Below are 17,556 nucleotides of genomic sequence, written 5' to 3'. Positions count from 1 at the left end.
CATAATTGTATCAGGTTGTTGATGTGACTGTTCTATTAACAGCCTATGAAAAAGATTCTGTATTGCTGCTCCACGATTGGACTCTGAAGTATTTATTAGAAACAGATTTATATACCTTGGCATAACCTTGATCCAACAGTATGCTTCAGCACGTTCGAAGCAAAAACGTGCATTAGTAGTACAGGTTTCAGTGGATAATCAGGATATTAGCCTATGCTTAGACTCCAGCACACGCGTAAATATTTGCCTGAACAGTGGCCTGTTAACCACTGTGACCTGAAAAGAACAAAGCATACAGAACCAACGGGATCTTAAATACTGCCGTTGCGTACGGACGCCGCTTACTCACAGGTGCAGCCAGCGAGGTGCTTGGCTGCTACAGTGAAAAATCTTCGTTTCAAGTTCATGACTTGAAACCTCAGCAAAGACTCCAGTGCCTCTGAGCAAACAGCTTGGGTAACACACACTTCCAGAGCCTCATTTTCACAAAGACAGTAAAAACAGACGGTGCCTGTCACCAGGGTGGGCTTGTTTCGATTTCTCGGCTGGCTGCCCGTGTGTGCGCGTGCCTGTACGGGCACACGTACAGTCCCGGGACCGGTGCAAGGGATGCGCCTTGAAAAACGGTATCTCTGACTGTTCACAGATGGCTGAAATTCAGGTCAGTAATTACCTTGGGAAAACATGCACATACTGCCATTAAAAAAATACAAATATGAAGAGTTTTCTTTAAAGTCTTAACATTTAGAAAGCCTTTAAAGTTTAGGAAATTTAGAATTTGTACTCAAGCACCAAATTTCTAGCCTTGAGAAAGCTTTTGGGTCAGATTTATAAACTGTTACTTTGTAGCCTTGAATTTTTTGTGCTGGTGGTTGGTCAGATGCAGGGGGGGGGATTGACTTTTAATACAAACTGGTCTAGGAGGGAGTCCTGTCTGGACACCAAAACTGTCATTTTTTTACCTATAAAACCTAGTAAATACTGTTAAGTATCTTGCTATAAGTAACCAGAAGAAAGTGATGTCTAACTTAGCTGTGGGTGCCTAAGTCAGCCCCGGTACCTTCATGGGGCTCTTCTTACCGGCCGAGCTGTCACCAAATGTGTGATCTTAGCGCCCTCCGTTAGGCGAGCCAGGTTCCTGCTGACATGCTTATGTGTGTTTACACGTGCACTTTTGTTGGCAGCTCTCATTTTACATCATACCTGTCACAACCCTCCACATGTACAACCCTTTATAGCTGCGGGGTTCAGTGCAAGGAGATACATTACTAGTACATCAGTAACTCGATGCATGCTACAACGTGCATTTGTTCTTATGTAGAAACAATTAAAACTCTGTTAATAGGGATTATTACTCAAACCGCATTCAGCTTGGTACTTGCTAGAAATTAATCATAAATGGCTTTATATATCTTGTTAAAAGAACAAATGAGAAGACTTTTACCCAAACTAGGCATTATTTCTCTCTTGGGTACAAAGATGTGTAACAGCAAAGTTTGATCTAACACAAAAGAGAGCTCTTTCCTCCTTTATCCTTTCTTCCTTCTGAGGCGTTTGCTACATTTTGTGAACGGCAGGGCAGAGAGGAGAGGAACACGACACTCGAACCTTGCACGATTACTTTTCTTTGATTTGTCACTGGAGGGTGACAGTATGGGCTGGATTCCTGACACACACACCGAGAGGATTGTTTCAGGACACAGCTAACAGCAGATGAATTTCCACCCAGTGAGAACTAAACAGAAGGAAGTCTTGAGAGCCCTAAGGGCAAGTCAAGAAAAGTGTGAACTCACAGCATTCCACAAAGCTAGCAGCCTTTAGTCACGTGCAAAAAAGTTCCCAAACTGAAGTAACATTTGAACAATCGTCACCCGTTTGCGCTTGATATGAGGTGGACGAGATGAACATTTCTTTATGCACAAAACCACAAACTGAGAAACAAGCAAAAGCTGAGTAAACTACACTGAACTACAGACAATGCAGATTAAATTCTTCCTTTCTGAAAACAGGCCCGGTGCAAGCTGACAGATGATGCGCCCCTGCACTGCAGGAGCTCTCAAAGCACGGCGCCCGACTTGCGCCTGTGGCTTGACAGAATGCTGTTGCTGTGCGCTCCTGCTGCCGCTGGCCTCGCGGGCGGCTGAAGCACTCATCGGTGGGCCGACCAGCAGAGCTGCTGTTTGCTCACCCTGCGGTGACAGCACACGCGGGCCTTGTGCCACTTACAGACGGGAGGAGAAGACGGGGTTTGCTCCCTCTTCAGCTGACGGCTGCACACGGGCCACCCGTTGGTTCCCAGAACCAACAGGAACACGCAAAGTGAAGCGTGTATTGTCAGCTCCTGAAGTGTCAAGTCCAGGGGTACGTGGGGCAGCGTCACCACCTGACTGGTCAGTCTCTGAGGTCTCGATAAGCAGCAGCCACTGACAGGAGGAAAAACACTCCAGCAAGGCTGCAGGATGTACAGGAAAGCAAGAATCCTTTTTAAGAAGAACTAACAACAGTACTTTCCTCTTTTTACTTTGGAAGAAAACTAAGAGAATAGTAAGATCTCTGCTCCTAGTACTGCCCCTTTTCCTTATTCTAGCTCAAGAGCATATTGTATAAGGTACATCTCCCTGGGTCCTCATCTGCTTGTCTTCTGGTCTCCTATGTGAGATTTTCTTCCTTGACCTTACCGGAGCAGAGACAAAGGTGAAGCCCATGTTTTGTGAGGGCCTGAGGAAGGCTGGAGGGGAAGGAAGGATGGCTTCTTTCCGGCCTGAGCACAGTAAAGCCGTGTTCAGCGGTGACGACAAAACGGAGCTGGTACTGACAGCAGAGTATTCATCTGTTGACAGTACAGTCAGGCACAGTGGGTTTGTCGTCCCCTCCCGCCCCACAGGAACGTTGGGGTATGTCCTTGAATGCTGCATGGACTTGACTTCTTTTACAGGGCTGAGGTCCTCTGCTCATTTCTTCAGCTTTGGGGTTTTTTTGACAAGTAGCAGAATTCACCCTCACAGTACCAAAATGAAGATGGCATTCACACCTCCTGCAAATCTTGATAATATAATTTGAACGCTCCTCTTCCATAAATTAATGGAAGAATGTTAAATGCTGCTACTTCAGCTGTCATCAGCAGGTATTTAAGCTAATCTGCTTCACGGTGGAAAGGTACTGCAGTATTTTCCCTTGCAAACAGGAATGGAGGCAGTACCCCCGGGCACTGCTCTGCTGCCTCAGCCATCTTACTTTTTTTTCATTCCTCCTTCATAAAACAAGCTCCTGTAAGCCTGAGCCTTTCTCACAAGATTTTGCAAAGGTTTCAGTTTGTCAACCAGATGTTAGTGATACTTCACAGGCACCTTCTTGAGTGCCGCTGAGTGCAACCACATTCAGTGATTAAATACTTGTGCAATCAGGTCACAGGTATTTCAACCTTGTTTACAAGTCGGAAAGACCATGAGTGACAGGAGAGGAAGCTTTGCAGAAGGTAGCTCAGCCTGCAGTGTAAGAACAAAACAGGAAAAATACCAAGATTTGCATTCTGGAGGGGACAAAATGCTGTGCAAGTAAATCCCTTCATTTCTTGTACTCTGTGGCTCATTATTGTGGGCTTGTTCCTTTCTCCAAACTGGATCAATGTAGAAATGTGGAAACAACTTTAAAAGTTCTAAACTAATTTTTAACGAGCGTATTTCCAGTAGTATTTGCAACACCGAAAACACCCGGTAACAAAAGCTCACAAATCCGGTACAATGGACTACTAGGAAAAACAGGACAAAAGATGGAGTAAACCAGGCAAGGGCACTCAAAAAGGCACTCAAAGAGAGTGACAGCAATTCAGTAGTTTGGTTTTTGCTCTCCCAACTACCTTTTCTGAGGACCTGTGTTAGCACTAGGTGACGCTAAGAGGATGCGGCGATATACAAATTCTGGTTTTAATCACACGCTCCCTTTAAAACATTGTCCAAGCGTACCAGTGGATGTTTGTAAAACTTTGAAGAAAAAATAAAATGACCGAGGCCATAGACTTGATTCCCTATCACATTTCATTGTTACAGTACAGCAAACAAGAGAAAGTCTTGTTTCTGTCTTAACTGCTGTAACGGTTCACCATTACTGCCAAGTCTGTTGACATATAAAGAAGGTGTTTCTGCTATATTTTCACTGCTAATGGTTCACTGTTCCATCCTAGAAACACCTCTTGTCATGCACACGCTTCCAGGAAGACAAAGTTTTAAATTTTTCTGTGGTAGTTAAAGCAACGCCAGCATTTAAACCAGCTTCACATTTCCGTTGGTTACCGATGCCGCGGACGTCACGCCCAGCGTACAAAAGCTGTTGGCGTTTTACCTGGTGAGGTGCGGAAGCGACACTGTCCGGTCATCGGATCATACTCCTGGTTCTCATCGGAGCACAGGCACAGGAAAGAACCATCGACATTTTCACAGAGGGCTTCACCACAGACTCCACTCAGCATTTCACATTCGTTCACATCTGGGGAAAAAAAGCGAACCATCAATCAATTCCGACCCGTTCCTGACAGGGTGTTCTTTTATCGGCTGTACCTGTGCCAGCATTGTCTGCCAGACTGCAGATGTGACCTCTGGGGAAGGATTAAAAACTCACTGATACCTAAGTGGGTTCATAAACAAGTAGTCAGTCCTTTGAAATGAAGGCCCCTGAAAGCCAGGGCAGTTTACAGACTATTGGTGCTGATTTGGTGCTGCTGGTACACCAGAACACTGGCTTTCCTTTTGTCAGGCGTCTTTCTCATCTTTAAATATTTGCTTTTCTTTATACCCTCTTCTTGGGTTTTAAGATTCAGGCTAATTTATTTTGTTTTCTTAATTTTATAAGTTTGGTAGCTTCCACTGAACTCAAGGAGCAAAATTAGTAGGTTTCAGTGCAATTCAGACTGCACTATTTTCTCCCCAAACCCCATTTTCCTCATGAGCATCCACTGAGCAGTGAATTCCTCAGCCCCAAGCCCCACTGCCACCATGTGCCTCTTGGGTGCACAGCCTCACAGGCTGCTCTCGAACCCCAACACTTATGCCCAGGGCACCCAGGGAGCCCCTGCTGAACACTGCACACTGCCTCTCCCCCAAAACCCCACCTATTTTTAACTCGGAGTCCATCTACCCGCTAACTAGTCTACCCCGAAATGCTTTTGCGATTGATGGGAGAGTTGTCTGCTGTTTAAACAAGGGTTACCAAACACTGTCAGCCTCACTTAACTTTACTTTCTTTCCAGTTGCTAAAATTTATGTTTGAAAATCTACTTTGTCTGCTAATGACAGAATCTGAAAAGTGTAATTTGTGTATCACAACTCAGCAATTTCTGTGATTGAGTGTGGTCTAAAGTATAACTTGTGAAGGAATGCTTTATCTTTTTTACCTCTATCCAGCAAGAATGAAAATCTAGTCATATGACTGAATGATGACTTTTGTGTATTTCTATATTTAAATATGCATTTTAACTTATGGTTTGCTCAGCACTTCTAAAATGTACTTGTGTTTTTCTTTATCTTTTTGCTGGATTCTTGTCATAGGGAATAAGTCTTCTTTGGGGAACGTTGCCTGGCCAGGAACTAAAGAGACTCACCTCTTCCTAAAATGGTTTTGGTAGATAACTGGCATCAAAATTTATATGAGTATTTTGTATTATGTAGTGTATACAAGAAAAAAACCTAAGACATCATTTTATGGTGCAGAATCACTTCACTGGCAACTCAGAATTAAATTTAGTTTCACACCTTTTTTTTCCCCCTTTGCTTCTTTTGTTTTCATCCACTAAAAGTCACTGTATGCAAAAACATACATTGGTCTGTGGCAAACTAAGTGCCAAATGGCATAAAGAATTTGGTAATAAAACTATATTTAATATATTAGAAAACACTATACAAACACTTCTGTAAAACTTCTATTTCCTCCTCTCTGGTATTCCGTTTAGGTCTCTGTTCCTGGTAAATGTGTTTCATCCTGAGTCTGGCTTGAAGAAGTTGCTTAATGAATACCGTTCCTTGATCTGGTATTAATTTTGTCTTCGAAGCTCGTGCTGCCGCAGACGGTTCTCGGGTCCGACCGTCGCTGTTAACGACAGAGCTGGACACCCGCTGCGCCCCAGAGGAACGCACAGCATTGACACGTCTGCAGGATCTCACGTCTTTCCGTGGCGACAGGTGTCTGCCCTGGAGCTCGAAAACAACGTTCAAATCTGTGCAAGTAGGATGTGCCCAGGGAGGTGTGCCACCTCCTTCACGCCGGCTGCACCACGTGCCAGACGTTATTTCCCGTAGGGGGTAGTCCAGCCTTCTGCTTGTTCAGCTGAGAGACTAAACAGATGTGCATTTAAGCAGGCTCAAGTATTAAATTCAATCTGTTATGATTTATATTCGCGAATGGTCCTGATGTGCAGAAATAGTGGGGTTTCTTGGGTTTTTGTAAAGAGAGAAAATGAGTGGCTCAGCCTACTCACTGTTGGTTTCCATTCAATCCCAGTAACAGGTTCTCATTAAATGGACACGCAGTTAAGTTTCCATCTGGCACAAAGTTCAGGGAGTGAGGCACAGCTCAACCTTACTTTGCTAGTAAGTCGCTTCTTGCTCCCTAGGACCTTGCAGGAATCGCTGCTTCCACCTGAGGACTCACCCATGCACCCCTGCCCGTCCTGCGGGTCCTGATACCCCTGGTAGCAGAGGCAGCGGTAGGAGCCATCCATATTTTCACAGAACCCGTGACTGCCACACATGGTGCCGTTCGCACATTCGTCAACATCTGCAAGGAAGAATCTCAACGTCAGGCTGTGGGACAGTCGAAGGCACAACAGAAAAACAGCAGACGGACCTGTTTTGCCAACAGACGCGGCCATGTCCCTCTGTGCATCGGGAAGGAAAAGCCAGAGGACAAGACGCAAAAGTTTAATGTAAGCACACGTACAATTTAAGAAATTGTTTCAGTTAAACTCCGCAGGAAATACGTCAGACAACTGTTTTGGTCAACTGTCTCCCATCTGTTCCACCAAACCTGCCAATCACGGCGTGATGCTACATACCACAGAGTTAGACATAGTTTAAGTACAATCATCTCTGACTGACTTGCCCATTCTGCCTGTGTCGCACTGTACAGTCAACAACACGTGGGAAACTGAACCCGCCGTGCCAACAAGAAAAGCCCAAGGGTACGGCTGCATCCACGGTGCAGAAGTGCTGCACAGATCTCGTTTGGGTTCTCAGCACGGAAGAGAATTTCGTGGCCTACGTGTAAGTGGTAAATACCTGTGGACTGACCCTTGTGGCTTTACTCCCGCCAGTTCACACGGATGAACGCTCCTGCTCAGGTAGGCAGTGATCACAGTGCCCGCAGGCGCTCCGTACCGGCCCTGTCAGTGGTAGTTCCCGTTTGTGGTTTGCTGGCCTTGCAAGTAAGAGTCACCTGCATGAGTCAGTCTGTTCTTTGACTCAGCTGCCCATCAAACTGTAACAAAGCAGAGCTGACTGTGGCAGAACGTGGTTTATTTTTGTATTACAAGAATGTATTTGTTTTATCTTCACTCAAAGTAAGAACTAAACCCCAGGCCCTGACCGTTCTGTGGTCATTAAAGATGTTGCAGTGTGGTTTTCAGGAGGAGGAACATTAACTGACACTGAGAACCTGCAAGGATAATAGGATTAATACCTTCTGCCTTCTCAATTTCCTCTGCAGTTTGAAGCAGAGAAATTATTGCTCCATTTCTTTCCCAAAAGCCATTACAACTGTTAAGTATGGTTGCTGTCCACTTGGAATTACCTTCTGGCTGTGCCTCAGGGGTAATTACACTTTAAATAGGGAATAAAGTTATTCACTTTTGATTTACCTGTGTACTAGCTACTACCATTAATTCTGCACATTAGAGTAAACCTTCATGTGATGGAGCCCACTGTCATTCTACCTCCAGTGAAGGCCTCAGGCACGCACTGAACTGAAGAGCTGGTGGGACAGAGACCGGGCTTCTTGGACCAGGTGAGCAGCACTGCTGCTTGGTGACTTTCTGAAGGGAGAGAGCAGGGCTCAAGGTGCTCCTCCGGCTCTTCACAGCCGTGTCAAACAAAGGCCTGGACAAGTCAGCAAAGATGCACCTCGTCTCCTCCTGACAGCGCTCACCCAGCGAGGACATTTTTAAATTGTGCCTTATGCTTAGCTGAAAGAGAATTCTTAGTCTGTGAACCAGGTGGTCACAGCTCCCCAAGCTATCCAAATGTGACCAGCACATCATGGCCATCCACACCGGTTACCTGTTGTGCTCTTGCTCCCCAAGTGCTCAAATTCATCCACATGTGCTTCTGCCTGCCTCAGGGAGACGCTTTTTTGGGGTCTTGAAAACCAGTGGTTGGGGTTTGAACAGGCTGAGAATCACCTATAGATTTCTCAGGCCAGTAGAGACTATCCACACCCTCTGAAATAGGTTAAAATGCTGTCTCTGGCCATTTCTGTACCAATGGAGTAAACTGTGGAATTTTAACATCTTTTTCAGAAAGGCATCTAATTTCACTTTAGGATGTTTAAGGGATGGAAAACTCACCTCTGCTCCTACTGAACCGATCCTCTGGTTAACAACCTTCAGCTCAAACACAAAATTCATGCAAAAACTGTATGGGCTACATGCAGTGCAATCGAGGAGACATATATGAGTATAACGGATAATTATAAAGAAAGCACTTGCAGATGGAGCTGGCAGAATCATTCATTTGGTTTGTTGGTTTTGTCAATAAAGGCTTTAATGGTCTCTATATCTTGATTTATTAAACAAAGGAAAAAATATCGAAGGAATTTATCTTAGAAAGGGTTATTTGTATTTGGCAAAGAATGCAATAGCAAGTATTCTTACTCTCAAGGAACTGAATATGAAAATTTTGGTGGTTTCTGTATACTGAACTTACTGAAATCTACCACAAACCCTCCCTAGTAGAATTAATTCAGCCACAAGAGTATGCAGAACAACATACCTGTATTAAAGACACTGCCAGAGGTGAAAGGTCAAGTACGACCTTTCATAGCCTTTTCCAGCCACCATAATGACAGAATTATAAAAAGATGCATATGGAGTTACTGGGAGGAAGAAGATACAAATTCTTTACAGTTGTGTTTTTGCGGTCCCTCTCTCTCGCTCCTGGTGCACTATACCTGCATAATGCATCTTATTTTAATATTTAGTCTCATGTGATCATCAGAGTTTCACATATCTGTCAAAAAATCTGAATTCTCTCTTATTCAGAAACCCCCTTTTTTTGGGGTAAGATTGTAATTCCAGAAAAGGAATTAAGAATGAGTACACCATGGTGGATTGACAGCCAGGAATTTAAGACAACAGACAATAGTGTGGTGTTTGTATGTTCAGTGGCCAACTATAGTTTAATAACAACAGTTCCTGAGCCACAGGATAGTTACTCTGTTAAAAGCCTAGACAGAAGAAACTACAATGGGGCATTTTAGAATTACCTAAATTACAGTATTTCTCTTACTTAATACCTAAATGTTAAAGGAAACAGATAGGGACATGGATCACGCAGCTGGTTCTCCAAAGGTAAACTAAGGTCATTGACTAAAAAGCTGCAGAAACAAACCTTGTGATTGCAGCAAGCCTCCTAATTTAGTACATAATACAGCCACAGAAGATGGTTTTGTTTTTAAAAAGTACACAGTCTGAACATGACTGGGTCTTTCAGGGTATGGGAAATTACACAGAAGGTCCAAGCACCAAATATTTTCCTTGTCTAGACAGCTCGCTCAAAGGACTCCTGTTTTACAGCCGGAAAGGGCATTTGTTTCTTTAATCACCCTGTAAAGCACAAGGTTTGTAATCGGTGATTCTCTTGCTCTGTGGAGAGAAGGCAAGGGGAAAAACGGAATGTGAGACCAATATACCCTGCGTGTGCACAGTGACTAAAGCAGTTCTCTGTAATTACCGCCTGGGTTAGAAGCCATGACTCAGTGCTGCCTGCGTTCATCAGAGCTCCTCGGAGCCAACATCAGCCGCTCCAAGGAGAGGCAAAACGTGGGTGCGCTCAAGTGACTCCTGTTCAGCTTTCTGCCAGCTGCCCGAGATGAAGGCGTTCGCAACCTCAGGCCTGACAGTTCAATCTCCCTGAAATCTGCTTGCATGGCAACGTGTCTGGAAGAGGAACTGCTCCCTGGGACAGTTCTGTACAGTGCTTAGGGGAACTGAGCTCTGATTCCCAAGCTTCTAGGGCTGCCTGTAACGCCCATCCGTAAAAATCACTGTCAGGAGAAAATGAAAAGCACGAAGGAAGTGTGGGTTAGAGGAGTGGACAGTGAGGTGGATCGAGAACGGGCTGAAGGCTGATTCTCCCTCTGTGTTCTTACTTCTCTAGCCAGCACCCAGGTAAGGAGTAGCTGATGCCCTAAAACATCTGTCAGGGAACGCGAGAAGGCGGGTGAAGTCCGCGGTTACTCGCTGTGCAACAGGCCCACAGGGGCACACTGCAGATGTGTACTTGAAGCCCCGTTTGGCAGAAGCCTGAGCTTGCTTTCTTCGGTATTTAACCAGAGATGTGGTCAAGCTGTGACATTGTCTGTTGCATAAAATTTACTCCGTGCAACAGAGAATACTCTGCCCCAAAAGGAGTCCTAGATTTACCACACCCTTTCCCTGGGTGTCTTCCCTATATATGGGCAGAATTATGGCTGTGCTGGGCAGTTACAGCGAACACCTACGCTCTTACAATGCCTTCGGCAGCAGAGGTAACAGTTATGCGCTGTTCACAGCTCTGCTCTTTGTTTCCCTGATTTTCAGACTTCTTAGGTGTCCAGACATCTTAAACAATGGACAAGGCAGCAGCTTTGGGTACAGGTTTGTGAATTATTCTTTGATCACAGAATGGTCTGTGGATGCTCCGTGCAAGCACCCAAAAGGCTCAGACGGGCGACTCGTTCAGTGGACAAGGAAAGGAGAACAGGATACAAAATGGTAAGCGGGGCGAAAGGAAGGCGAGCTCTGTTGGGACGTCTGAGGTTTTTTGGAGTGCCTGTTGATGCAGGCAGTGAAGCTTGGGGCTTGGAGCAGAGAGGGAAAAGTGAGGGAGCCACTGAGAGACGTGTGGGATTGGACATGGAGACAGAAGAGGCGCTTGGGGCAGGGTATTGACTTAAGCATCGGAGAACCTCTGCCTTGAGTCTTTGCCAACACAGCTGACCAGCAGCCAACTGGGTAAAGCACTGCCTTTACAGGAACCCCAGAGAGCTTGACAGGGAGCTAGGGAGTGCTCCCAGAGCCTCCTGTTCAGAGAGCCTGGTACAGCCAAACCACTGAGCCTGGGGCCAGGCAGCAGTGGAATGTCACCGCTACAACAAAAGTTTGTCTGCACCTTGGAAAAAGACTCTGTCTCCACAGCTGTGCAGTTCACTTTGGCCAATGGCCATAAAAACTCCACACCAGGACCGAACCACAGGGGGTTCTTAAATGTTTTATGTTGTTGTTGTTTCTGACTTTTCAAAAAAACGAGTCAACGCGTACAAAACCAGTCTGGAGATACGGAAAATCTGCTCCCCAGGTACAGAGAGGCATCTGAATCCAGCAAAATTTCCTCAGGTTCTTTCTCTGATGGCATAACCAGTTATTCTCACTCACTGAACTAGAAGTAAATTCACAGAGGCACCTAGTGTAAAGAACAGTAGCTCTGGCGCTGGCAGCCACGTCCTTTCTCCGCACCTGGAATGTCACACGTTCCTCTTGTTTCTGTTTCATCTCGCCCTTTTGTGTGAAGCTGACCCCACCACAAATACGAACACTGATGCCATCGGTGCTCCCTTCAGACGAGTTTTTTCAACTCTGGAAGTGTTTTTACTAAAATGACAGAATGGAGAAACTCACCATGGTAGAAAAGGAGCGCTGCTGCTTCAGAAGACTAGAAGTACCCTTGCTTCGCCAAGTTATTAAATACTTTTCCAAGTGCTGAATATAAAGCCTGATCTGTATTCCATACACACCACCAATGACTTGTGGAGCACGCTCAACTGGTTTGGTACTTGTTGTTTTATTCTTCATTTAAAAGTTCCAAAGCTACTCAGAATCCTGGAAATGAGATCTTGTGATTTCATCTTTTTCTATTTAGGAAAAGTTTGGCTTTTTTGTTCTAATGGAGATTAACTTTGTACTACTTCATCATATGTGACGGTAACCCTTCCCTGGGAACGGCGCTACTTTATTAACTGTCAGAGAGCCAGACAGAGGGGCTCATTGTTTCTGGTACATCCCCTAAAATTAGATGTCATAGACTCTTTTTTTTTTTTTGTTTAAGTTGTGTTTCTGTTCAGTTCTGCCTTTTTTAATTTCTGAGAGTTTGATTTCACAAGATTAATAAGTGTTCTTCTAACTTGGGTTTGGAATAAAGTGTTTGGTTTCTACTAACAGCAGGCTGCATTCTTCTCTGACCACTTTATTTTTTTTCAAGCTGTGCTCAACAGTGAGGCAAAACACCTGCTACTACTTTTCTTGCAGAGCAATTGAAGATATTTAACCATATCCTTCCTAAACACTTGGTGAAATGTATACATGCTGCCCAAAGTCCATGAACATGCTTTGGAATTATCCCCGTGACTTGAAATGACAAAATGTCCATCAATCACTGGAGCTACTCATATTTGCTTTCTCTAGCCTACTTGACCAGGCTTTTGTCTTGGCAGTAAGAGAATGTTTCCTTCAATGTATGCCGTGATTACAAAATAAAGTTAATGTTTAGAGATGAAAAGGCACGAAAAATACGGCAGGATTTTTTTTTTTTTAGTTATCAGTACTAACTAAAACACAAATAGTGTGTTTGATGTCATGCTATATCTAAAGATATAGCACTTATTCCTTACATCAGCACTAACAGTATTCTTACCAGCAGCGTATTTCATTTAATTAGGTATTATATTACCAGCTACACGGCAGGTGACGCGCCAGCGCAAGGATAACGCTGTAATGCTGGTTTTCCTCTGGTGAAAGCGGGGGGAGTAAATGCAACGGTCAGAAGTTTCCGTACACCTCCTCCACTGAGGGAAGAACCTCTTCACTATCCTTACGGACTACGAGAAGAGCTGGCCCATGAAAACCAACCACGTACGGACCTACTGGCCTATAATTTGGGACAGAGAGCAGCTTGCCTACTTCTCAGATGCCTGACATCCACTGCCCACAGGTTCTAACACCAAGCTATCATCTGCTCAGTCCTTATCCTGCCGAACTACGACCATGTAATTTTTTCCCCTCCTGAACTTTTCCCGCAAGGCTTCTTGTCTTGAACCGTCCTCTCATCCTTAAGGGCAGCCGTTCTTCATCCCGTTAGGGGAAGTTTTGTTTCCTGGCAGCATCGCTGACTACACAAAGCCACGTATCTTCTTGGTGTCACTGAGCACAAGTCTCCTGCTTCAAATTCAGTGCAGGAGAGCAGCAAGCGTGTGCATTCCTTTAGCAACAGGCTATATTCTCATGCTATAACCGAATGAAAACCTGAGTTACGCCTACATTCTAGGCTCCTGCTTGATTTTTCTCACCAGTGTTATTACTGGAGCAGCTTTTACAACCTTCTATGAAAAATAGCTGTATAAGCATACCTGCATACACTGACGAAGAACAAGCTGGCTCTAGCACTGTACAGATCTAATTACTGCTATTTACCCCATTTCTGCCACTTCAGAACGCCTGAGGTTCTATCACAGATAGCATTTCACTGCTGTTTCTCACTGGAGTTACTGGTGTTGCTTGCATGCTTCCTCTGCATCTGCTTTAAAAAGAGTCCCAACAAGCAAGGCCCTGCTGTCTCGCACACAGCAAGGAGAACATTCAGGCAGCTCAGGCTTGCTGCTAATGCACTTCAGAAGCTTTAAATTAAATAATCCTAAATATTTACAGCAGGAAGGTCTCACCCAGTGAAAAGAAGCCTGAGATCCAAACTCATTTTAAACGCATTTTATGTATGTTTGCTCCTTCCACCCTTGCTATAAGATAGAAATAATTTCCCATCTAGGAATAGATGTTCATATTATTACAGATGTCCACTGGTTTCATTTATCTTAATATAAGAATATCACTCCCTCCTTTGCCATCATTTGCCATAGTTAGGTTAGTGTTCCTTATTTTTCACTAATCCTTTTGCTAAAAAAAAAATATAATCCAATGTTAAGACAGCAAAATTAAACATCAAGAAAAGTGAAGCCCAGCGCGTAACAAGCATCAGCTCCATTACGTTACCCACTTATCCATTCCCCGTTATACTCCTTCTGATTCACACAGCACCATGGCACACAGGGTGTGAACGAGGCATCCTTCAGTGGCAGGTGGTGGAGTTAAGAGTGGGTTTGGGGTATCAGACCCAAAGTGACTACTTTTCTCACCCAACCAGTAACAGCACATCAGTGGGAATGCGTTATTGTGACTCGTCTCACCTTCACAGGTCCGGCCGTCTGCAGACACAGAAAAGCCCCGCTCACAGATGCACTGGTAGGAACCGTCCGTGTTTAGACACTCCCCGTGAGGGGAACAGAGGTCAGATCTCTCGCATTCATTGATATCTGAAAACAGAGAGACATTATCGGTCTTGCAAATCATCATAGCCTTAATATTAAGCCTAAGGTCAATTAGTCTCAAAAGCAGCTTTTATTTCCACCAGCTACGTCAACAGCTCTGGAAGCAGGGCTCGTTTTCCAGAGTAACCACATCTTCTGGGGTCATTCTTACACCCTGTGTAGGCATCAGCCCCGTGTAGGCAGCTGCATCACGCGCTCACCGCTTCCCTCTCTGCGATGAGGACGAGGAGATGAGAGCAACTGGCGAGACACCCGTGTGAGCTCCATACTAGCCAGCTTTTCCTCCTGTCCGGAATTCCCAGGCAGCTCCATGGCCCTGCTGTTGGATGGCTTCAGGCTGGTCAACTTGGGCACCCGGCTCCACGTGTTACCAGCGGGTCTGGAGCTGCATCTTTCCCCACAGGCTGATTTTATGGAACTTAAACCCAAATGCTCTGTTTGCTGATGGGGAATGGGAATGGTCCCCAAAGGCTGCTATGTCAGAGTCTGTCATCGTGGCTTGTTTTTTTTTTAATGTGGAAAGCATCTTTTCAAACACTGCTTTCAAACTTGTAAAGCTGAAAAACAAGCATTTCCTTCTCATTGACGTCTCATCTCAACAACAAAACCCACATCAGAACTTAAGGCCTGCGTGCATTCATGAAGGAGGCGATGAATAGTAAGGAGGTATCAGCAAAGCTACCGCTTTCACTTGGGTCACCATTCCCACTGCAATTGCACTTTTGCATTTTGCTCTACAAAAACCTGTGAAGAAGTTTTCAGTTCCGTGCTGAGATCAAACACCAATTCTCAACCAAAACTTACACATGTGGCTCATTCACCCATCATCACAGACACTAGAATTTCTTATCTTAACCGTGTCTTTTGTTGCTTAGATTCTGGCAGTTGCTACAGCCACAGAGAATGCATTGAAGTCGACAGTAATTTTGCCAGACTACAGAATTGATTTTCTCAGTACCATCATTTCAGGACCCCTGACATCCATTATAGAATTTTCTTTAGACACAGACTGATCCTGCCCAGTGTGCAAACCTAGGCTGGTGACCTGAAGTCACGGTACATACGAGGAAAGAACCGAGGCAGCTCGGGGAAGGGTGTTAGCTGTACGAGGTGCACAGGGAAATGTCAGGGTGCTGTGCTTCACACCACGCTACACGTATAAAATTCTCTCTGAATTCACAGCAAACGCAGACCAATGACGTACTTCCTGAAGCTCTCTGAAAGTCAGGTACGGTGGGAGATCAGCAATGACAAGGACAGTCCCGTACCGACCCAGGACCCACACTGTTCTCAAGACTAAGCTGCCACTTTCTCAAAACTGCCAGAAAAGTCCTGGAAGCCAGAGCAGCTGATTACACAAGGCAGAACGATGTATTAAGAGACAGGAAAGCAAAAGTAACAATGGCAAAGAGTGTAACTCGTCTGAAAGAGCCAACTGCGCACTTCCTCGCACTTTGGGCTCTCTCCAACTTTGCTCCTGACCAAAACGCAGGTTCCTCATTTCCAGTCCCACCCAGATTCAACGTGCAGACACCCCTTCTGCGATAAACCTGCCAGTCCAATCCAACAGCTCTCTACTTTCAGTCGAGGTGTCCTCTGAGTGTCATAAGGCTATGATCAAGTCACCTCCCATTTTTTCCTTGAACAATCGGTTTAAAAGCATTCAATCCTTTTTCCCTCAGGCCATCAGCTTTTTTAGGCTCCTCTCCGACTCTCCTCAGCTGATCAGCATCCATGTTGAACTGCGGGCACCAGAATGTCAGTAACGTGCCAAGAGCAGTGCGGAACAGAGGTAAACAAGCCTTGCTTACTCCTGCTGGATATTCTGATTTTTCAGTCTTCTGGGGAGTGCGTTAGTCCTACCGGCCACAGGGCTGCACTGGAAGCTCATATTCTGCTGATGTCTCGGACCCCTAAATCCTTCTCAGTGACTGTGTCCCAGAGGGAACTCCACTATCCTACAAGCATGGCTGAGATTCCTTCATCAACGTAGGACAGGATGTATCGAAACGCTTATTGTTTGCTCTTAACCAGTACAGCAAGTGGGCAAGATCGCTCTGCCCTGCGGGCCTATTATCGGGATCTCTCACCATGTCCCTAACCTCTCCAGGTAAATTCTCTCAAAAACGCCGTGTTTTTTCTTGCTGTTACAGAACTCTAATAAAACTAACTTTCAGACATTTAAAAATGTCTCAGTTTAGCTGCTGCTGCTTAAAAGATTTTGAAGTTACTGCTGAAATGCAAAGAAGTCATCATTTATGATACAAATATGGCTAGTTTTGTCCAGTACAAAATACAGGACAAGAAAATATACTGAAGATTTCCACTTTTGGCAAATAAAAATTCTACTATTGCATCCTGTAACAGCTTAACAACAAGTAGTCCACACAGTAAAAAAAGTCTAACCATACTTAATTCTGCGAGACAACGATCTCCCTTTATGTTCTTTCACTGAGTCCAGTTCTTTGCTATTCTAACTTGTCGGTATTCATCGTATCAATTCCTCCTTTCTTCCATTGGTTGTGATGCTGATCTGGCTCAACTGATCTTTCTCAAGCAGTTTGACTCCCCTCTACAGCAAGTTCTTATTTTTCAGTGTTGGTGGTCGTCTTTCTCAAGTGTAGTGCTCTCATCTGAAACGACTCCCAATTTTCATTCACGTTTTTCTGTGAAAAACACTGTCTATGCTGTCTGTCCCTTCATTGGCTCACAGTGCTTTCAGTTCCGTTACATTTATCCCTTTAAAACAGAAAGCCTATATACTAGTACTTTGCACAGTGGAGGGAAGAGCACAGACTGGTATCAAAGCTGGCATCGATTTAGAGCTTGCAGTCGATTCTCTTATCTGCTAAGGCAAGGTCTCACACAGCTCTTCTGCAGGTTGAAGGCAGCATTTTCTGAATTAGGAAGCAGTCACACAGAACGTTCAGAGCTCTTCCAGGGAATTTACTGTTGGTTGCACAAGATCTTCCATGCAGACCAGCTGGCATACGGTCTCTCAGC

At 44.8% G+C, this 17,556-nt stretch overlaps 1 protein-coding gene across 1 annotated transcript in view; it reads right to left on the bottom strand.

Annotated features, from left to right (window-relative positions):
- The window catches only part of LTBP1 (latent transforming growth factor beta binding protein 1), a 193,036-nt gene that overhangs the window by 27,080 nt on the left and 148,400 nt on the right, over positions 1-17,556 (bottom strand). The window contains exons 23-25 of the mRNA XM_086460519.1: positions 14,413-14,538; positions 6,640-6,765; positions 4,339-4,482 (exon numbers count right to left, since the gene is read on the bottom strand). Coding sequence (XP_086316645.1) covers positions 4,339-4,482; positions 6,640-6,765; positions 14,413-14,538 — 396 coding nt within the window. The remainder of the gene's footprint in view (positions 1-4,338; positions 4,483-6,639; positions 6,766-14,412; positions 14,539-17,556) is intronic.

Source organism: Leptosomus discolor, chromosome 2 (genome assembly GCF_034619465.1).
Source record: "Leptosomus discolor isolate bLepDis1 chromosome 2, bLepDis1.hap2, whole genome shotgun sequence".
Taxonomy (NCBI): domain Eukaryota; kingdom Metazoa; phylum Chordata; class Aves; order Leptosomiformes; family Leptosomidae; genus Leptosomus; species Leptosomus discolor.
Note: the sequence above shows the minus strand (reverse complement) of the source record. Positions and strands in the feature narration are given on the sequence as shown.